Source organism: Xiphophorus maculatus, chromosome 7 (assembly GCF_002775205.1).
Source record: "Xiphophorus maculatus strain JP 163 A chromosome 7, X_maculatus-5.0-male, whole genome shotgun sequence".
In the NCBI taxonomy this organism is placed as follows: domain Eukaryota; kingdom Metazoa; phylum Chordata; class Actinopteri; order Cyprinodontiformes; family Poeciliidae; genus Xiphophorus; species Xiphophorus maculatus.
The window spans coordinates 19,471,084-19,494,333 of record NC_036449.1 but is presented as its reverse complement, the minus strand read 5'-3'; the positions used below and the strand labels follow the sequence as shown (position 1 = coordinate 19,494,333).

General features: G+C 37.1%; 1 protein-coding gene across 11 annotated transcripts in view; it reads right to left on the bottom strand.

Moving 5' to 3' along the window:
* The window catches only part of dip2a (disco interacting protein 2 homolog A), an 89,789-nt gene that overhangs the window by 15,305 nt on the left and 51,234 nt on the right, over nucleotides 1–23,250 (bottom strand). For 3 of the 11 annotated variants that reach the window (XM_023337022.1, XM_023337024.1, XM_023337023.1), the window contains exons 3-14: nucleotides 17,287–17,406; nucleotides 17,078–17,197; nucleotides 13,580–13,843; nucleotides 10,786–10,923; nucleotides 9,129–9,170; nucleotides 5,977–6,096; nucleotides 3,343–3,540; nucleotides 3,134–3,225; nucleotides 2,270–2,380; nucleotides 722–845; nucleotides 522–631; nucleotides 229–331 (exon numbers count right to left, since the gene is read on the bottom strand). In XM_023337022.1, the coding sequence (XP_023192790.1) occupies nucleotides 229–331; nucleotides 522–631; nucleotides 722–845; nucleotides 2,270–2,380; nucleotides 3,134–3,225; nucleotides 3,343–3,540; nucleotides 5,977–6,096; nucleotides 9,129–9,170; nucleotides 10,786–10,923; nucleotides 13,580–13,843; nucleotides 17,078–17,197; nucleotides 17,287–17,406 (1,542 nt within the window). The remainder of the gene's footprint in view (nucleotides 1–228; nucleotides 332–521; nucleotides 632–721; nucleotides 846–2,269; nucleotides 2,381–3,133; nucleotides 3,226–3,342; nucleotides 3,541–5,976; nucleotides 6,097–9,128; nucleotides 9,171–10,785; nucleotides 10,924–13,579; nucleotides 13,844–17,077; nucleotides 17,198–17,286; nucleotides 17,407–23,250) is intronic. The other 8 variants (XM_023337025.1, XM_023337026.1, XM_023337027.1 and 5 more) reach the window with 5 other exon arrangements.

The window sequence follows — 23,250 nt, the reverse complement described above, 5'->3', positions numbered from 1 at the left end:
GAAGATAATCTGTTATACCTGACCTGCTGTGTCTTTAAGGAAAAGTAGAGCAGTCACAGCCAATTCCCTTCCAACAGTAATTTATTTTCACAATATTTACCTTCAACATAATCAGAATTACTTAAGCTCATTGTAGGAATACTTGTCTCTTCTCCTAAAATATCCATGTTACAGTAATGAATAAATGATAAAGGACCAATAACTCATAGTAAGCAGAGTCCTTCCCACCTTCTGTGTAGCCGCAGGCCTGTGTGAGGGCCTGACAGTGAGCCAGCATGGTTGAATGGGACACAGTTATTCCCATGGTGCTTCCCTCTTTGCTTGTTTTATACTGAATTGAGGAAGCAAAAAAAAAATAAATGAATAGAAATGTGTTGAAATGTAAAAAGCATGGCTGCTTAACAATTTCAACTAGTAGAAAAATTTGAAAATGTAAATAGTATACTAAATTTGTAAAATGACACATAAAACATCTTTTTTAATAATACAATTATTGCATTATGTTGTTACACTGCACTTACTTCTATATAAGCGATGTCATTGCTGGCTTCCCGTACTGGCGGGTGCCAGTCTTTTGGAGGCTTCACAACATGCTTCCCATCTGTCACAAACCAAAGCAGCCGTGGCCAGCCTGCAGAGACGGAGACACAAAAATCCTTTCCAGCAAAAACGAAACTAACGTCGCAAAGCAAGTAGAAACAAAAACAAACTAAAGTCGAACCTTTGAAAGTGACAACCTCCCCTGTTTGTGCTTTGGGCAGGCCTTTCTGACAAGCATCAGTGGTCAGTGCCAGCGTGACCCCGCAGCTGCCCAGCAGAAAGCCAATCTGCTGACTGCCTGCATCCTGGGATAGCAAAGTGAGAGTTGGTTTCTAATAGAAAAGCTTTGGCTATCCTAACAATAAAATATTAAAACAGTCAATGCAGCCCAAATTTTCACAAAATAAAGCACATTTTAACAATTTTAATGCATTTTAATGGGATTTTATGTGATGGGCCAACACAAAATAATAATTGGAAAAAGTAACAAAAATAAACAAATGCAAATAATAAAAGCAAAAAGTGGTGTGAAGTAATCATGAGCCCCCTTTACAGTACTACCATAAACTGTTTATAATTTGATATTAGTATAAATGCAGCTGTTTATGAAGGTCCCAGATTTTTTTTAGAGAACATGAGTAAACAACCAGCATCGCAAAATCCAAAAAAACACATTCATTCAGAAAGCTAATTTCACCGAGCTTTTATTTTGCAAAGAAGACTGAGAAAAACTTTTGCAAAGTTAGTAGAGAAAATCGCAGAAGATCTGCAGTTCTAATTGTAAAGTACCATGCTGCTACATCTAGAGTATTGACTCAGGCTGTCTGAGTACAAATGCAACCCACTCTTGTCCTTCCCCCTTTGTGTTGGTCCATCAAACAATCACCCAACAACACATTAAAATTTGTGGCAAAAAAAAAGGTTCAAAGATTATGAATACTGGTGCACAACATTGCATGCATTAATTAGAACGCTGAATGTTCCTGAATGTAGGGAAGGAAGAAAACTGAGTGACAGCCAACCGCTATAAAAAAAGAAAAACAAAGCCCCTGATCTAACACACATACTAGATCTGCAAATTATCTTAGCGCAAGAGTCATGCTGGGAAAACTGCACAGCTCAGAGGAGGTAAAGAAGAGGGAGACCAAGGGAGAGCAGGAAAATAGAAGAAAAGAGAGACAGTGCAAGATAAAAATCACAAAGAGAGAAATGACTGAGGGAAACAAAGAGAGGAGGAAGAGTGATCGGTGTTGTCAAAATGAGCCAATGAGGTTTTGACTCCTGAGAACAGTTGGCTCGTGATCTAATATTTTGACTATAATCACTCTTCTTTTCACCCCACGCACCTTTTATTGATTACAGCACAGTGTGTGCCAACAGCATGCTCATAAAGGCAATCAAGAACATCAATTACTATTCACCCAGCGTAGCTAATGTGGATGAATTTAGCAAGGTATGTGCTGATGAGTGCGCTGAAGTGGCATCGCATTATGGCGATCTGTAAGCAAACATGTCAGACACTGCGCTGCTGCTGTGGTGAGATAATGACACATAACTATAAACTACATGCTCTTTAGCCGTCTTTAATAACCAAATAAAACAGAAATGATTCCCGTCAAATACTGTAACTGCAGAGCAGTGCAGATCTGAGCTTATTCATGTCCAGCAGGGGTCAGTGCTGATTTGTAAATACACAAACTGAAGAGGTGTTGTTTGTATTTCGCTTTACCTTTCTGGTGAGCGGGACTTCAATAGGCACAGGTACCAGCTCTGCCAGGAGGCAGCCATAGAAGGCTACCATGAACATCATGGGGTCATTGTTGGGGAAAACGAGCGCAACCTGGTGGAGAGGCAAAGAAGAGGTTGAAAACATGGAAAAATTAGGGCTTGAGTATACAACTGATCAACAGTACCACAGTGCCTTTCAAATGTATTCACAGTGTACAAGGTCTGTCACATTACAGTCATAAATCTCAATTTATTTACTGTAAATTTGTTAGACAGACCTGCACAAATGCAGCACTTTTAAATTTGTATTTTAAAAAAACACGTATAGCTTTTTTTTCCATGTAACATTCATGAATTACTTTGCCTTGGTCAGTCACCTGCTCAGGTTTGTGGCTGTGATCATAAAATGTGAGAAAGTTAAAGGGGTGTGAATACTTTTGCAAGGCACTGTAAAGCACTGACATTTCATCTGTATTGTATCAGTTTAAGAAAATGACTTGTTTTCTCTCCCTGAGAAATAGCTAACATCATAAAGCTATGATAAATATTAGGTTTTAGTTGGCAGTTGATGTGCTTAGTTAAACACAAAGATTGGAAATAGAAGAAACACCAAACCAATGTTTATGTGAGGTTTGGCATCTATTCCTGCATAAACCCCAGAAATGCTATCTTTCCAACAGTACACTCACTTTGGAGTTTTATAGATTCTGAAATGTTTAAATGATTCTCTGGCTCCAAAGATTACCCATGGCATTTTGAGCATTTCATGCTCATCAAATACATTAGTTATTTCAAGTGGATGTGATTGGATAAATAGCTTTGCATCTTTTCAGAAATGAGCACACAGCTGGATCTCATGACTTACTCTGTCTCCAGGCATTAGCAAAGGTTCATTTCTGCTGCTCAGCTTGTTTAGCAAAGTGTAGGCCAGTTTCTGACTGCGGGTCCAAAGTTTACCTGCACAAATTAATGCACACCATCAAATACATGCAAAGCATAATTTCATAAGAGCTGATAACAGTTTTATATTCTTTGCTCCATTGCTGGGCTCGTTCTCCACAGGATTATGCCTACCATAGGTGAGTGTGTAGACGGGCTTGCCGGCGTTGTCGAGTGCTGTCAGACAGGGGCTCTTTGGATGAGTGGTGCCCCACCTTTGCAGGGCTGCTGGCAGAGAAGGAGGCCAGTTGGTGACCACCCCGAGAGGCTCTCCCTCCAGGGGGCTCATCTGCTGGCCCTCTGGCCTGGGCTGGTTGGGATCTGGCTGCTGGACTAAAAACAGAGGAAAGAGCATCTTTCTGAGAGGGTGGATTAGTGGGTATTCTGAGTATCAGAGCAGAACTAGGCCCTGAGCTGTTTTCAAATCTAACAACCATGTTAGGAGAAAGTGACACAGAAACAGATGGGATTAAACAACAACGTGTGAAGGAAATGGAGGATAAGAAGTTTTCACAACCATTTTTTTTTTTACCTTTCAAAGGTTTTAACTACTTGGCGGGGAATAATAATACCAGTTAAATTCAATCTTACTGGCAAGTCAGAGCTTTTAAACAGAGCTTGCAGGTGAAGACTCTTGCCAAATAAAACGATTTTGTTTGGAATAAAATGTGTTCAGTCTGCTGCAGTTTTACCTCTGTGTGTTTTTCTGTTCACAGTAAGCAGATCACCACACCATCTGGGCCAGAACCAGCCGGCCCTTACAAATATCTGCTGATGAGTTGCTGCTCCAGACAGATTTTCATCTAGACAATGTTTGCTCAAGGTGGCAGAGGACCACCCAAAGCACCATGCCAGGAATGTAGGAAATAGATGGACTGGGCTGGTCATCTGTGTTCACTCATTTCTTGCCTAATAAATCCTTCATGCTGAGTGATCTCAACTGCAAATAAAGTCAAAAACCTGAAAGTGCTCAATTTTGAGATTCTTAAGGTATGACTGCTTCAGAAACCTTTTCCAGCAATCTGGGTACTTTTCCCAGGTCATCCTTAAGCCTGTAACCTGTTATCTTATAAAACAGATTTATAAGACAGAAATTTACCCCAGAATCTACATTTGTGAATAGTAGTACTTTTGTTGCCATCCTGAACCTGAAAATATAGTTTTGTGAAGGACAGAAAGCCAAACTTGTCAAATTGTTTGATTGTTATATTATATTTCATTATATTTCAGTAATTCCAGATTTTAAACTGTTCTGCAGTTCATATTTTTAAGATTATATATCATATTTCATAGCCAAAAACATACAAACATTTTAAGTAAGCATAAATGAGTCACAATTAGCCACCTCCCTTGTTTTATCAAAGAATACACATACATTTTAACAAAAGGAGCCTTTTTATTACAGCCAGTAAAGCAGAAGGCCACTACAACATTTGGTCTGAAATGGTACCGTCTGGAAATCTCTAATGATAACCAGAGTAGTAATTCTTTCCTTGACAGGAATATGTCGAATGGATCCATGCTCGCTTATTGGCAACACAGAAAAAGAATGAAGTTTGCACAAAAGATAATCTCTGGAGGAAATGTGAAAGAGCTCTGTGGATGTAAACAGGTGGAGCAGATGGATTCCTCCTCAGCCAACAAAAACAATTAAAAAATAACTGAAATCTTGGATTTAAGGGAAAGAACAATGCAAACTTGAGGGAGGGTGACACAAGATGGTTCATGCCACAACTATTTAACTCGAGCAGGGAGTAAACAGCCAGACCACCAAGAGGAGCTATTTGTGAGCATAAGGTTTCTAAAACCATATGCTTTCTTTGACAGCAGTTTTTCACCTTTTGTGTTCTCAGTCAATATTAAATATCTGCTGATGTCCAGAGAGTGTTAAATTAATACCCTCTTTATAGATGATCCTAATGCTGTTTTTGCCACAATAGCTTCAGCTGCAAAATCTACTTTACTGGGAAGAAGAGTGTGTTTTAAGGCAGCTGCAGTCTGACTACAAAATATCAGTTATTTAGATGACGGTTTTTAAGAGTAATGTGCTTATGCATCTCTATTTAGATCAGAGTAGAATTTGGTCAGAAATAGAATATGTCTATTTGAATGCTACCTGGGTTTTAGTGCTAAGACATTACAGTTTTTGGAACAAGTTGTCACTAGCCTCTGTGCTGATTTGCAGTTTAACTGGGTTTACAATCGAATGCTTTTAAATCAGACCATAGGATGCTGGTTTGTTAGCTCTCCAAGCTACTGCTCTAAGCCAGAATGTGTCTTCACTTCGCTCTCCTCACTTGAAATAACATAATATAAATCTTCACTCCATGAGCTTTGATTTACTCCCACCACATTTATGTCCATTGTGGACATTGTTTTATGCACCAATGTTCCAATTTTTTGTTACAAACACAATATTATCGCTCTTTCATGACTTTGGCTGCATTTTTATATGATCTGTACAAGTTTTTTCTTTAATTTAGTTATGCATTTTATGTATTTCTGCAAGCAGTAATTATAGGAGAAACAAGCTTCTAAGAGTAATTGGTTCTGAATGGTAGTGGGAATGGATACAACAAACAGTTCAGGAGATTAAGTGTTCCTAAAAGATCTGAAGGATATAATTTCAGGGAAGCATAATGGAAAAAAAAAAACCTTAAGTGAGGTAACTGTTTGAATTAAAGATCAAGAATCAAATTAATAGGTTGGAAATAATAGTTTCTCAAGATTTGGTTAGTAGCGAAAACAATTACTTTTAGGTCATCTTACCATCTAAAAGCTCCTCGAAGTCATCAACAAAGAATTCACGTAATGGTGGACGCTTTGGTCTCTTTAATGTATTGAGCAGCTGCTGGATTTTGTTGGAGACACGACTGTTGACAGGAACACCTATAAAATGAGTTTGAAGGGAGTGAGAGGTAAGAAGCGAGGGTAGACATAAACAAGGCAAAGCAGAAATGTAACGGGAAACAAGCATGAAATGCATAAACAAGGAGGGATGTTGCAGTGGTGGGATGTGTAGATGCGCAGATTGATGAAGCAATGAGAAGAGCATAGATAGGGGAAAAGGTCAGCCTGGTGGTATGGTGCAATTTAGAGGACAATGAGCTGTCACACTGCAGCATGACAACAAAACAGAGGAACCGACACCTGGAGGTCAAACATTCAGCCAGGAATCTCTAAAAATACAAGTAAACCTCACAAAAAAAAAAAAGTAAAAACAGCGCGCCACCTCCTGCTGCCTAGCAACAAAGATGTCCTCTCTGTGGCATGTAAATTATAAAATGTCTATAAAGGTGTCCTTATCACACATACTGAAACAGATCACAATCAGTAGATCATTAGTTTGAATGTGCATAAATAAATACACATGTATGCTTTTTATAAGGTATACATGACAAGACTTTAAAATCAAATGTAAGAGCAGACAAAGCACAAAGACAACAGACTGAATACAAATGAGGACTGATGTCCTGTTAGATTTTCTTCAAGTACTGCTTGGTCTCAGACTAGATTTATCAGACAATACATTCACCATTTAATTTCACCCTTAAATTATGAAAAGGGGGGCTTTGCTAGACATTCCAGACAGCCAAGGGAGCTGAAAGCCACAGCTGTACACAGCGTGCTTCATCTATCTTATAATAAAAGCCCTGAGTAAGACAGATGCTGCCTCCTTATGTGGGCACAGATGTACTGGGAGTTAATGTGTGGGGGTCAGCAGCCCCTGATTGGCCAATTAGGAAGACCCGATGCTCACGGGACATAAATCCCACCAATTAATAAGCCCTGATCACTAATATCAAAGCCAACCAAGGCCCATCTATTAAAACACTATAATTAATCTGTATATGACTTTGGTAATTTATGCCTCAAAGACTGGTTTTGGCTTAAAGTAAAGAAAAATGTGACATCTTTCAACAGAAACTTTTTATTGCATAGACTAATAAACCAATGTATAATAAAGATACATTTAAGGTATAACAACTGTGTTCTGCTATATTTCATTTACTGCTAACAAACCCAAATAAACCAACATGTGTTACTTCCATCTGTCAGAAATATTTCAAGGTCCTGACCGTGTCTGCGGGTCTGAGCCACAAGACTGTTCCAACCACTTCTGACACAAAAATGGCTCATAAATACATAGTTTCATTTTCCCCATGTTTGTTGATGCAGTTAGGTTTTCTAGTTTTCACAGAATATTCAAACTGAAGATGTCTGATTTGTGTAGGTGCATTTGATGTGTAGACCATTTTCAGCCATTGATTATAATTATACTAAAACCACAGTACCCCAGGTTGTAATTAAAATTCAGTATCATTCCAATTTGGAGATGTTTATTATGGTTTCAATTGAAACCATGAATTAAAGGGCATGAATTAATAAAATAGCTGAATATTTCACCGCTGTTTTTAGTATTTTCTACTAGAAAGCTGAACACAGATAAAAAACAAACCTGTACTTAAAACATTTGGACTAAAGAGCTTGTTTCAGGCCAATCCATTTGTTTAGCATTTATTGTAAGTCAGAGCTCTGATCTCTGAATGACGTCACACCTAAGTTAAGCCTGTTCTAGTTGCAACTTGGAAAAGCAGAAAGATATGCTATGTGTTTCGGTGCTAAGCATATTCAGCAATATAGGCCGATTGGGCATAACAATGTACAGCATTTCTCTCAGTAAAATGTGTTAGAAGTTGAAGAGTGCTACTCACCACTTGTTTAAATAGACAAACTGTCAAAAGTGCTAATAAACAGTTTATACCTGCAATTTTCACCACGTTATTAAATCCATAAGACCCACATTGGATCCAGAACCAGAGACCGCTCAGAGACTTTCTTAGTCAGCATTTTAACTTCTAGAAGCTTTACTTATGACTGACAACTGAAAAATCAAATTTCTGAGTATAAAGATGACGCACCATAAGTCTCATATGTCTAAAACAAATGCTTCCAGTAGAATTAAGAAAGCTCCACATGTTTACATTTGGAATGGTAGGATAAAAAAGGTTTCACTCCCAAACAACCATTTGACATGCAGACAGCACCTGGAGGAGACTTGGTGAGCCAAAGAGGATGTTCTTTAATGCCTTTCTGTGAAGGACAGCTGCAAATATTTTACTTACATCCCTTGCCATCCTGCTCACTGTGTGTAGTAGAAACATAAATATGGGTCCTCATCCAATAGAAACTGGTCAGATGTCATATTTAAACCAAAGAACCACTGAAAGCTACTGATAAGTAAGACATTCCTAGAAAGTCAACTTAAAAGTTAAAGTATAATTGAAAAGAAAATGCTTGGTTACCAATAATTGTGCCACATATAACATTTTTATAATTTGTTTTATTTCATTTTCCCACTGAATACATTTTCAGTTTCAAATTGTTCTACTGCAATAAAACATTTATTTACATTTGTTTGGATTTGACTTGTTACAAACCCTAACTAGGGGTGCAGAAAGATTGAACTCAATGTGTGGCTAATGAATGAGTTTTAAAATGGAAGCAGTGACTGACAGCAGCCATCGCTGAAGCATCTGTAGAGCTACAGGCTAACCGGCTGGTGTCACACATTGCAGGGAGAAACATAGACTGATGGCTCTGAGCTTTATCACTTTGAGAGAAGAAACCAGAATGCCAATATGTTAAATATTCACAAGGCCAGATGACCAGTTACATTTGTTTACACTGTCTTCTTCTACAGAAATCAGCTGGGTTAGGCGAGGCTAAAACACAGCCAAGCGAGCACACTATGTTCCACACTTCAGCTTTTCAAATACTTTTACAAAGCAAAGCGGCAACCTAACAGCAGAGGCAAAGGCAGAACCACAAAAACACACATACACATACGCACAAATACACAAGCAACTTAGTGCTCAAACACCAGCCTGCCACAGAACTGGAGGAACAATTATAAATACCATTGTTTAAAGTCAGGGATCCGTCACCTCCCCACTCACAGCCTGGAGGAGAGACATATCAACGTGTCAGTGAAACAATCCTACCAAGCTTCTGTGCTTGAATGTGTGAGAAATCTACTGGCTGCCTTGCAGAGGTCAGACTGTGATAGCAAACAACAGAAGGAGAAAACATGGCAATGAATACATCTTATAAATGCACTCATTGAACAGCTACCTTCACTGCAGAGCACCGGGTGGGTGAAGTGATGTTTAGTATTCGTTAGCAGATAGTCTGCATCGGTACAGTAAGACTCTGCTGTGGTTTTTAGGTTGTCATGTTATTAAAATGCTGATGAATGACTAACAGAAAGAAGAAAGGAATGACAAGAGGATGATGGATCAATTTTTACTATATGACAGGGTTGTCATTTTCTGAAGAAAACATTGTTTTACTTTAATTCTTCTCGCTTTTTTTAAGACAGGTACAGTTTGTTACATATTATTGATATGAATCCTAAAAACACTGCAATAGCACTATGCATATTGCTTGCTAATAAACACATATATTTTTTATCCATTGCACAGACAGACACCATCCTCTGTTTGTAACAGAGTTATACCTTTTAGTGCTTTGAGAAAGTGTTAATAATCCTTGAGTGTTTTAACACTGTCAAATTACAAACACAGCACTAATGCCTTTTCATGAGATCTAATATGATAGACCATCACAAATTAGTGAAGAATTGCAAAGTGGGGAAAAAAATCATAGTTTTCAAGAATTTTAAATCTAAATCCACTTGGGAATATGTAGCAAAACGTGAAACTTCATTTGAACAGATGTCCTCTGTCCAATCTGACTGCAAAGAAGAATGAGCAAAAATTCAGTCTCTAGATTAGCAAAGCTGGTCGGTACAGACTTACTACAAATATACTGTAGTTGTAACTGCAGGAAAAAGTGGCTCTATAAAACAATGACTCAGGGGGTCTGAATGCATGCCACACTTTTCAGTTTTTGAACCACAAAAATATGAATATGATCAGAAAATCTGTATCCTTTACTTCTTTTCACTTCACAATTACACTCTACTGTGTGTTTGTCTATTACATAAAACAATATTGAATGCACTACATAGCACTTAAAAAAAGGGTTTAAAACTGCACCAAAGTGCTGTACAAAAAATGATAATAAAATGTGACCAAATGTAGAAATATGAATGTATGTATGAATGCTTTTGCAAAATTTGTTTTGCAAAAGCTAAACAAATCAGCACATCAAAAGATGCACATGGACAGTGATTAGTACATACAACACTAACACGAATAATTAGCTACTCTTGTATCAAGTTATAATTTTCTATTTAAAGCACTGACTCAGTTTCGATTGACAAAGATTTTGCTCAAAATCCCTTAATTGTCTGTTTAAAAAGAAATTATTCCCTTCCTCTAATAATCATAATTATCTCTGCTGAGTTATTAGTAAGAATATTTGCAGATAAAATTGCTGTGACTTTTCCAGAGGGGTTGGAGAGGCTGTTACCATGACACAGTGAGAGGGTCAGCTAGCGGGGTCAGTTGTGCCTGTCAGAAAAGCCGATGGATGGAGGGCTGGACAGAGGGACAGACAGCAGGGAGGAGATGCTTTGTGTGTGCGAGTGAGGCTGAGGAGGAGGAAACTCACCATCTGCGGTCTCCATCATGCTGGCATGGTGGTTGTAGCTGCGGGAAATGCCTCGGACCGAGCCCACCTGGGGCCGTTCCAGGTGAATCGAGGAGCGCTCGGACAACCCCGTCACGTCGGGGGGTGCTGAGTGGTTATCTGTGATGAGTGGGGTGTCTGGGGTTAAAAGGTCAGCTTGTACTTTGGGCTGTCATTATGAAACACTCTGTCCTGACATAATTGTGTTTTGACAGAACCTAGAGGCTGTAATGATGATTCATTTTAAGATGCAACTCCACAGAAGATCAGGAGAGGATGACAGCTTTATTGAAGGATTGTTTAGCTGAACATTTAGGCTGATCAGAAAACAAAGAACATGAACATTCAATGTTCAAATGACTCTTTTTAACATATTAAAGTTTAACATTCGCTCAACAAAGAAACTCCATTTCTGAACAAACTCTTTGTCTTGGTGATTTGCGATGCACCAAGCTGTCAGTCAGAGATATAAATAGGCCAATTTTTCCTTCATCAAATCTTGAAAAACCTTTTTATGCATTAACCAAAGGCATCAAAACATAAAACTGTTTTGTTTTTGAGCTGCAAACAGATCAACAGCATGTTTTGTGATGCATTTGCATTAAAATTAAATAAAGGTTTGGGACAATTAGTTTAGTTCTAACACAGACTTCACATTTGACTTGATTTGATTTATTTTATTAACATTTCCCTGCCAGGTATAAATAGTGGGAAGAAATACCTAAAATCACATGTCTGTGGACATTATTATAGCCCTAACTTATTGCTAGTTAAGAAATTCCAATAAGTTTTGCAAGTTGGTTAACATCGACATACTTTTAGTTCAACATATGAACCCAATATTATCTATTTAAAATAATTAATACAACTAATTGCTACTGTTTTTAGAGATTGTTAATAATTAGTAGAGACTAGGGCATTTAAATATATCGTTTGTAATCTGGTTCCAAATCCCTGTGTAAGTGCTACATCTTTAAAACTATTTTTTCCCCCACATATGCACAGCAGTCCTGAAACATCTTAGAGATGATCCACAGGGGTGGCATGTGGGAATACACGTGGCTGCGGGATTGGCTCCAGGCATCTTGTTGGTATTTTCCACCAGACCGCAGAGAAAAATGTGTTGGAAGATGAGGAGGGAAGAGACAACATCCAAACATAGCAGCAAGTCTTTAGAACTATTTACTGTAGCAAAAGTGCATGCTAATAAGTCACAGCTTAATGCTTTTATCTGCTGACCTATATTTCCACTTAGAAAAGTAGTCATGAGCCTAGTATTTTTGATTAAAATGAAGCATGTTTCCAAAGTGTGGAATTAGACTCTTGTTCTGTCTCTTCTACATATTTCTGGCTCTGTGAGGGGTATCCAGAAAAAAAAATCTCCAGCTGTTAAATGTATGTGTGGCCAACCACAGCACAAAAATCACATAACTTGCGGTCTTGTCAGGAAAAATAGCTAAAAAATTTAGTCAAATTAGGTCAAAATAAAATGGCTTGACAAAAACAAAATAATGAAGGTTTTGAGGTTGAACTGAGGTATTAAACATATTTTTTTCAAGTGTTGTGGCGTAATAAAATAAGGATGAAAATAAATTGATGGTGTGTCTCAATGGTTATGAGTTCAAAACAACTGCATCATCAGCATTTCTCTTGAAAGATGTGCCTTAAAACCCACAAATCCTGTTTCTTGTACATTTCCATCCACACAACCTTCAGCTGCTGCCTTTGTATGATGGTATATCAACAGTAAGTGCCTCCTGGAAAGGTGAGTGATACACACACTGAGTATTTAAGGGGGGAGAAGGAGCATGCTAACATTGGAAATTTATTTACAGCTTCTAACAGCAGCAGTCACTCTGGCTACTTTGTGACAACAGCAACCTTGAGAAGGAGAGGACAGCTCTATCTTGATAGAATATGACCAAGCACAGAATCACACCATCAAACACACAGATGAGATCAGAAGAAACCAGATCGTGATGAAACACTGATAGTGATAAATATAGTGAATCTCATGAAATAGCTCTGTTATGGCAACCAGAGCAAGCAGATTTAGATTTGGCTGTGATACGACAGAGAGCTTCTTCACATGACTAACAGTTAGACAGTGGCCACTAATTTGAAAAATCTGATTAAAGCCCATCACTGACTCCATTTGTTGCACAAAAACTCAACATGAAGATTTTACCTTTCACATGTTTTTAAAAAGTGCTGACCAACCCAAAAAACATCAACTGAAAACACCAAATGGGGACAAGAAAAGGTCCAATTGTGCATTCATTGCTTTGCTTATGAATATTCCTTCCTATATTCAGGCTACAACCACAAACTTCCATGTGTTTTATTTGGATTTTTGGAAGCAGGCAACCCTCACAACTTTCTGACCTACATACTAAACATGTGTGTGGTGAAAACACAGATTTTATAGTGAATCACAGTGGTAGCATCATTCCAGCAGGACAACAAACATAAACATCCACTCAGACTTACAGTAGCATAGGTTTTGTGGCCTAGTTGAAGTCCAGAATAAAATCTAACTGAAATTCTTGAAGATGGATTATCACAATCTCAATCTGACTGACCTCAAGCTATTTTGCAAAGAAGAATGGGCAGAAATGTTTGGTCTCCGTTGTGTAAACATTGCTTTGTGTTACACATTGCTTTGAGTAAAACACACTGAAATTTGAATGTGTCATGGTTCAAGCAATACTCTGCAAATCACTGTGTGTGTGTATCGCTACATCTACAAAAATAAACACTGAGATATGAGACTGACCTAGCTGGGTGTGTGCCATGAGGTCTGCTAGTGCGGTCGCAGTGGCGTTGGCGTTGAGGGCAGCGTGAGTGGCGCTGTTGGTGACAGATCTGCCTCCTGGGTGGGATGAGGTGGATGAGGCTGAGGAGGAGGTGGACGAGCCCTGGATGACCCGGTTGAACCAGTGCTCGACTGCTGGGTGACTGTGACCCTGATAGGGCGTGGATGTGGCTAGGCGTCCCTGCCGTCGCAGCGAGCCCTCATCTTCTGACGCTGAGGAGGTGTCTGTGTTGAAGAGGTCAAAACAGAGCCGAGTCAGAAGAGGAGGAAAGAAAAAAAAAACACCATCCATGCAGTCACTAGGGGAAAATGAAGGAAGATGAAATAGGATGCCAACTGTTTTTTTGCAGGAATCTAATTATTTTCAGTTAAAAGTTTATAAAAATACAAAAATATTTGATTTATTGGGTCTCTGTGTAGTGCAGAGGGTAGAAGTCACAGTAAGTAAAGGTCACTAATTTCAAAAGACCAAATTTAAGAATAATCTTTTTCCTGTTTGAGAGCAATGCCAGGTCCTGATAACAGTCTTTGGTGTGAATGTTGTCACTGAGTAAAGACAACTCGTGTTCGATATCAGGAAGGCGTTTCACATAACACCTTGTTTCCACTGAGCGGTATGGCACAGATCAGTGCGGTTCATGACCCCATTCTGTTTGTTTTAAAACCAACACTTGTCACACCATTCTTGGTCCTGTCTTCAGATGAACTAACACAAAAAAACAAGTGTCTAGGTATGGGTTTATTTCCTTATTGAAAAAACTGGAAGAACAATTCAATACTATTTTGATATAGAATACATTTATGAACAAAATACATGAGGGCATATAAGTTCAGCCTAAAAAAAACATAAGTTGAGTTAAATCAAAGCCAGTTTCTCTGTTTAGAAGCTACAGTGAACAGTTGGTCTCATCAAAAATACACAGGAAAACCTTCAAAGAAACATCAGGATAATTCAGAATGAATACATTCATTTTCATCTTCCAAACACGTCTCTGCTTCAAATAGGTTCACATAGATTGAAAAACAGAAGTGCTTCTTTTGACTGATGTTCTGCAGACACGAGTTCAACAAGAGGATTAACTAGTAGGGAAAAAAAATCAATTTTAAACAAATTTAAAGGAAAAGCCAGAGTTTTTCCAGCCATTCCTCTTTCAGTGTGAAAAAGGCGCAGGTTTTAAAGACAAATACAAAAATCCTTCAAACATCTTAAAATATTAGATAAAAGATTTTCAACCTGCTGTGCATAACAAAGCATTAATGAATTACAAACACTACCCACAGAGAGCGAGAAACAGGCATTAAGAAAACAGAAGGATTTAGAAGATGGATTTCGACCCTGTGTGTGATCAGCACATGCCTGATGGATATTTCTTCTCCTAAAAAGTCTTCAGATGATTATTCTTTCTAATCACCCACAGAATATATTAACAAGACAAGTCCACCAGCTGAGACACTATTAAAAACTGCTGCTGCCCGCTTTAAGCTGATATTTGGTTTTGTCGAGGCTGTCAGAAGAGGGACGGAGGAGGTGGAATTAAAATGAACCAATTTAATGTCTGCACCATCGCAGGGCTCATGTGGGTTATCTCACATTTATGATTCTGTTTGTTATCCCTCTGCCCGTCTCTGCTCTCTCACTCTCCAGTAACTTTGGCACAGTTAGACGAGTGAGGGAGGAAAGGAGAGGGTCAGGGAATAAATTTAAAGTAGAAATAGGGAGGCTGAAGGAAGAAGGCATATATATCACCAGGAGACAACATTATGTACAGAGAGAAAGTGTCTGGGTCAGGTAGACAGGGTTGTAGAAGCAGTCATAAGTACATACAATAAAAAAGGAGGTAAAACAGACTATAACTGAGACCTCAGTTATTGCGCCAGTGGTATATGTCTTCCCGCAAACAAACAGCAAAATAGTAAAACTCCTATCTACTGGTAAACAATGCCAGAGAAAGCACCTCTTCATAACCTGAAGAAAATGGGACCAACACTGAAACTATGTGCAAATATTAACATTCAATTTCCTTATAATGATCATTTTAATTTTTCTTAAGCTGAATGCACCTGGTTAAATATAGAAGAAATGCATATAATCTGCACGACTATTTTTCCAAAGTGAACTAGGGTTAGGAGTGGTGTAGCTATTGAATATAAAAAAGACATTAATTTCAAATGATATTCAAAAATGCTTAATTCATCCCAACAGGAAATTAAATGATGTAGAAACTGAAATTATCCAAATTTCTCTAAAGAGTCACTGTAGAAGGTTATGCTGCTAGACAGCAGCACAATGAAGCAACAGCAGTATGTAGTCAGAAATATACTGAGGAGAAAATTGATTTGGGCTGAAATATTTACAATATTTATCTATCAAACAGCAGGTGACCCATTAGAGAGCTTTCTAATGTTTTTTGTGAACCTCAAATTATACTATACGTAAATCAAACACATTCAATCTTTTATGTTCATCTGTCTGTTTCTTATACTTTCACTGTTCACAAAGAACAAAGATTATTGAACAAAGATTATTTCAATAAATTGTAATATTTTGGAAATTCCTGCCATAGAGCTGAAATAATAGTTCATTAAAGCTTTTCAAAGAATAAACTGCGGCCAATTGCAAGATCTCAAGACATGTCAGCTGTCTATTCCTGCTGTGAGAGAGAGTGAGAGAGAGGCTGACATAAAGCAGATAACAGGAAGGTTGTGTAGAGTACAGCAAAACTGCTCAGTTTTATCCATGTGAGCTTACAACCTCTTTTACCACAGAACATGCTGGAACTGGAATTGTACTGGAAATCGGATTCTTCAACCAGAGTTGAAGAATCTTTGAAGACATTCACTTTCTTTTCACTGTTGAAGATCTTCATCTGGTTAGTTGCTCCTCTGTTATGTCCTCTCTTTTAAGTTAAGCCTTGAGGCTCCAGCTCTCCCTCTCTCCTTCCATCCATACACCAATAATAAAAGGCACAGCAGCATTTGAGACATTGTTAACAAATCAAACACAAATTATTCACTGAAGAATTAAAAGAAATATGAAAGCGTCAAGCGGGGCCTTGAAAGCAGAAAGATATAAAAAGGAAATAAAATATCTAAAACTCAAATGAACTGGTCCGCACAATACAAACAGTTATAAAAGCAGGCAAAAGGTCGACATTGAGAGACGAAGTTAAAAATCTGATAACGCCTCCATGATGCGGCACATGTGGGAAGGTCGGCCTGGGAACACGACGTCAAGAACTGAGTCCTTTGTAGTCACAAAGAATGAACACATTCATCAAACTACACACTTTCTTTCCAGAGGCAAATGCTTAGCAACATCTTTATTAATCACTAGAGCAAATCAGGGTCACCATCCCACACTTCAGTGCTCATGGGATTGACGAAGCTCCAGTGAGAAAAATGGATCTCAAACATGAGGAGTTCGCTTTAGCTCAGGTGAAGGTGGAGAAAGAGACTCACCAGGTGGGGTGCACGCCTCGACTGAAGACTGAACTAGCACAGATCGTCTCTTCGAGGGCATTGGCATTTTCCTCTCTTTGTACTTTGCCAAAGCAGCTTGGACGGCCTCTGTGTGCAGATCTACGGAAAGGTGTTTGTTTTAGGTGATTGTAGAAAAGAAGCAGTCAATATTTAGATTTTTCAGAGATTGAGCTGTTTTTTTCTTTTACCAGATCTGAAGCGCTCATCACGGGCATTGCCGGCCCTGGACTTGTTGTGTTTGGAAACTGGAAGAACAACTTGTGAGGAGGCCTGGATCCTGTTGTCAATTTGCAAAGATGGATCTACACCTGCAGACAAAACAGACCTGAAGTTTGTAGAAAGAAACAAAACATCAATTGAATAATGATACATTAATCAATTTACGGAATGTAAATTTCCGTAAATTTACATTCCGTTTACGGAATTCCGTTTTTTTACGGAATTTAATTAGCACACTTGGAATCAAGTGTGCTAATTATTTTTCAGCCAGATCTATTTTTCATTATATAAATGTAATCCTTTAATACTTAGTCTGCTTTCTTTGCATTTATCAATTTGAAAATTAGAAAGTATTTGACTCAACCAGTCTCTCTTACAGCTTTAAAAACTGAATCAAAGTTTTCCAAATAAAGTAATTGCAGATTTCACAGATGTAACTGAAAAAACTGTAAAAAGATAACTTGAATAAATACAAAAATCTGTTATTGATTTTATAGATCTGACAAAATTTCAAACTCCCTTTTATATTTACCAAGGTTACTTTTATCTGATTAAAATTAGTTTGATGATCTGAAACATTGATGTATGACCAAAAAAAAAAGCCAAATCTGAAAGGTAGGAAATACACAGAAAAAATAAAACAGATGATTATAAAAATGTTGTACATTTCCTAATTAAATTAGGTTTGTCCAAGTAAATACATTAAATGTATTAAGTTGTCATGTCAAACACATATGACAATGAAGTAACTTTAAATTTAGTGACATATAGCAAGTTAAATAATTTTTTTTAAGTCGGATTAATAAAACACTCTTATCTTACATCTTATCTACCTTCATTTTGTTTTATTTTTTCAAAATCATCTCATTTTCGTTTTATGTTATTCTTAATAAAGTCTATTTTGGACATAAGCTGTTTCGGTTTCGTAGCTGTTTATGGAGGTATTGACTTTCAAAAAACATTATTTAATCTAGTCAAGAACTCTGGATTTTTAAATTTCATAATTTGTTTCAGAGCAATCTTTCAGTTTATCTAATATGATCCGTTTTTTGCAAGCATGTTTCCAGATGTTTTAAAATCTTTTGTTCTTATTAGAATCTTCTGAATTTGAAAGTTTATAAGTTTCTATATCTGCATGTTTCTGTACCTGAAACGTGCAGGTTTTTCTAAATAACTTTGCTATTAAAACACAAATTATATATATGACACATTTCAGAAGTGTGACACAGAATTTACGGAAATTTACATTCCGTTTACGGAATTCCGTTTTTTTACGGAATTTAATTAGCACACTTGGAATCAAGTGTGCTAATTATTTTTCAGCCAGATCTATTTTTCATTATATAAATGTAATCCTTTAATACTTAGTCTGCTTTCTTTGCATTTATCAATTTGAAAATTAGAAAGTATTTGACTCAACCAGTCTCTCTTACAGCTTTAAAAACTGAATCAAAGTTTTCCAAATAAAGTAATTGCAGATTTCACAGATGTAACTGAAAGGAGATGATTATACACCAAGAGTGTCAAGAAAGAGCAGACATTAAATATTTACTAATTAGCATCAGAGGAGAAACCTAAAACCTTCAACACCAGTCTTCCAATCACTGGCTTCACTTCTTCCTTTGAAGCACACAAAGTATTCACACACTTTGAACATGCTGCATCATTCCACACTCAAAGCAATCAATGAACTTCAGTGTATTTTACTGGGATTTTATTTTAACTTTTTTTAACAAATGAATATCTGAAAAGTGAAGCATTATTCCATATTGAGTCGCCCCATGTCATTACTTTGTATACCCCCTAAGCTGAAAATACAGTTGCACGTCTGGTAAGATATACCTCTGCCTTTACCTTAAAGGACTTCACTTTTTGGTCATTTTTGCCAAATAACTCAAGTTCAATAAGATTCAAAACAGAGTCTCGGTTTGGATATTGAACCTATACAACCTAAACCTGCTTTTAATGTCTCCACAGCTTTATCACTGACCTGCTTCCTTATTGTAGAGTTCATTTTTGTAACCCCTGTTGCTTTACAGCACAGACTTGCTCTTCCTTTAAACAAAAAAAAACTAAGTCACAATTAGCATTTGGCAGCTTTCTGGTAAACCATTTAGCCTGCAACATATTGAATTTACCTGGCTGGCCTATCAGTCAGCCATCCACCCAGCTAGCTAACAGCCAGGCTTTTCAGGGATAGCTAAACAAGGATCAATGATTTCTACACGGTCAGCGACTCTCAGAGAGCAGCAGTAGACACACAGCAGAGCTTAATTGCATAATTTAATTAAATGTACATTTCTGATTTTGTCAAATGAGCATTAAACATATGAGATACAACACTGAAAACATAAAACATTTATAGACCGATAGTGTGTTTTTGCCATTCGATGTATGCCTTCACACATTAATATATGCCCCTTCGTCGCTCTGACAGTCCGGTCACACAACAGTCTCTCCACATCTCCCAAAGGGAAACAGGTCCATAAAGCAAGCCAGGACGGTAGACCCGGTTGCTGGGCAGAACACCCCACCCAGAAACACAACACTCAACCAATCAGGGGTCTGCTTGGTCACAGCAGATGTCTTTATTGGTTCTCAGCGCACACTGATGAATTTATATCACCTGTCTCAAGACAGCACTTGGTTACTGCTGTGAGTCATAATGATGCATGTCTGGGTATCACCTCCTACATACCAAATATGACTGGTTTATGACAAAAATCGAGTAAGAAGTTGCATTCACAAAAAAAAGCTACATTGATGAAATCAATGTGGTTTATGCCGCTAACTGTAAAGCATGCTTTAAAAACATGCTTGAGAAGCATAAAGTGAATTTATGCTCTTAAAGGTTTATTCCTCAGTAATCAAATGGAATATTCAGTTTTATTCAAGGTAGTGTCAGCAGTTATTGACACCCATGAGCGGCAGGAGATTATTGAAAACTTCTAAGATCAATCCAAACATAGTCTCTACCTTTTACAGATTTAAAAAAAAGGCCTTCAGACTTTATTTTGAGTAATGGAAAAGCATCTGACAGTTTTTACAACTCAAATATTACTTAGTATTTAATTTTGACTAATTTATAGTATCAACTTCCTTCTGACTTTTCTGAAAGTTAAGTTATATGCTCTTGAATGTGGTTGTACAGTGAAAAGTTGCATACTTCAATATACTAGAAACAACCTTACAATTTCTATCTGAAACTTCAAAACAAAAATCATAAAAGCACCTGATTTGTATATATTTTTTCAGTATTGCAAATCTAAAAATCCCAGGAATTCAAGAAATTGTCATCCCTCTGCATACAAAAGGAAAATATTTTTCATATCTAGGCGTGTTTCCGCATCAACAGGGAAAGAAGCAACAGAAGCTCAACTTCCTCAGGAAGTTAAAGCATGCTCACCGCCTGCTGACCAACTTCTATTGGTCAGCAACAACAGAGTGTCCTGACCAACTGTGGTTTGGTTCCCCAGCTGCATAGCAAAATACAGGAAGGTCCTGCAGTGTGTTGGTGAGGTCAGCAGAACATGTCATCCGAACAAAATCTCCCTCCCATCGAGTTATTTACATTGGGAAACATCAAAAGAAAATCAGCTTTGCTTGTGTAAAAACGACCTAACTCATCCTGGACCCTATTTGGTGAAACATAAAGAATAATCTAAATTTAATATGCAAGGCTTAAAAATTGTTATTTGCCATCAAGTTAGTTCCACTTTAGTAGCCCCATAAAATTCTAATGGTGGATATTGCTAGTGACAGTGCTGTGAAAAAGTGTTTGCCTCCTTAAAGAGTCCTTCGAGTTTTGCTTTAATGCCGCACTTAGAAGTAGGTTTTCATAATATCATAAAAAAGATAACTTGAATAAATACAAAAATCTGTTATTGATTTTATAGATCTGACAAAATTTCAAACTCCCTTTTATATTTACCAAGGTTACTTTTATCTGATTAAAATTAGTTTGATGATCTGAAACATTGATGTATGACCAAAAAAAAAAAAGCCAAATCTGAAAGGTAGGAAATACACAGAAAAAATAAAACAGATGATTATAAAAATGTTGTACATTTCCTAATTAAATTAGGTTTGTCCAAGTAAATACATTAAATGTATTAAGTTGTCATGTCAAACACATATGACAATGAAGTAACTTTAAATTTAGTGACATATAGCAAGTTAAATAATTTTTTTTAAGTCGGATTAATAAAACACTCTTATCTTACATCTTATCTACCTTCATTTTGTTTTATTTTTTCAAAATCATCTCATTTTCGTTTTATGTTATTCTTAATAAAGTCTATTTTGGACATAAGCTGTTTCGGTTTCGTAGCTGTTTATGGAGGTATTGACTTTCAAAAAACATTATTTAATCTAGTCAAGAACTCTGGATTTTTAAATTTCATAATTTGTTTCAGAGCAATCTTTCAGTTTATCTAATATGATCCGTTTTTTGCAAGCATGTTTCCAGATGTTTTAAAATCTTTTGTTCTTATTAGAATCTTCTGAATTTGAAAGTTTATAAGTTTCTATATCTGCATGTTTCTGTACCTGAAACGTGCAGGTTTTTCTAAATAACTTTGCTATTAAAACACAAATTATATATATGACACATTTCAGAAGTGTGACACAGAACAGCTTTTTACACAAAAACAAACACATACTGAAATATTGAAGGATAACAACAATAAATCAAAGGAAAAAGGGGAACAGCTTTTCAGATTTTAGGAGCCCAGAATATCCTGAATAGTTCTCACTCTGTATCTGTTAAATCTTAACCTGATTCTTTGTACTGAAATAATTTCTTAAGAAATCCAAAACCCGTGTGCAAAGTTTCAGGACACATGCTGCTGGCTTAAATTAACCGTTTGGTTTTGGACTCAAAAAGATTAAACAAAGAATCACACAAAACTAACAAAAAGTGATGGATCGGGAGAATGAAGGAAATGATCCGCCCAAGCTAAATAACAGTCCTGCTAATTCCAGTGGAAAGCCTGGAGCTGGAAGCCCACGGTACGCTCTGGTTTCCACTCACGCCTGTCGGAGCAGGCAGAACTGAAAACTATGAGGAGCAGATGGAAGATGGAGCAGTGGCAACTTTTGGTATTCACTTCGAATGCAGGCAGAATCTGCCTCCAAAACAGGGATACATACACTTCTTTGATATATAAATACTGTTATTATACTGACTGTGACCCATCAAATTAGGTACAATTTATTCCAAAAAACTTTTGTATTACAAGTGCTGGTTTAAAACCCTTTAAACACATAAAGCACATGTTTTCTCTCATGTCAGTAATGAGAGAATAATTTGCTGTGCCACTAATTTTTTCTATCATGTTTTCTTTTTATGCCTGAAAGCTCCTAAAACTCTCCTTGTGTTTTATCCTTATAATTTGCACTTTTGTGCATCTAAGACAGGAACCAGTAACTCTTTTGTGTAAAAAAGCAACTTAATAAGTGTACTAAAAAAACTAACATTTTGAAGGCTGGGTGAGTTAAGCTAAAACATATTTCTAGTTTCACATTTTAGAAAACAAATCATCTAAATTTTACAAAGGAACTAAATTATTTTGGACAATAAGACCAGCTGAGTGAGGCCTTTCCATCAATATTTGAAATATTAGTAAGTTGCAGATAAATCTATAGACTTTTGAAGCAATGAACAAGTCTTTGACAGCAGTTTACCTGATTTTTTGACACCTATTAGAAAAGGTAATGTTTGAATGAACAAGTTAATGTCTAATCACAAATCTTGGGCTCTAGCTTGGTGTCTCAGGGATCTGGGGAAGTTATATCAGTCTGATTTGTCCATTTAACCAGTTTTAAGATCATTTTGAAAAATCAACAACTTCCAGCACATATTAAATATGAAGCTAAATGAATATGGTCAAAGGTTTGATGGTCTATTAAGGCAAAAATTGAACTATTTCTCC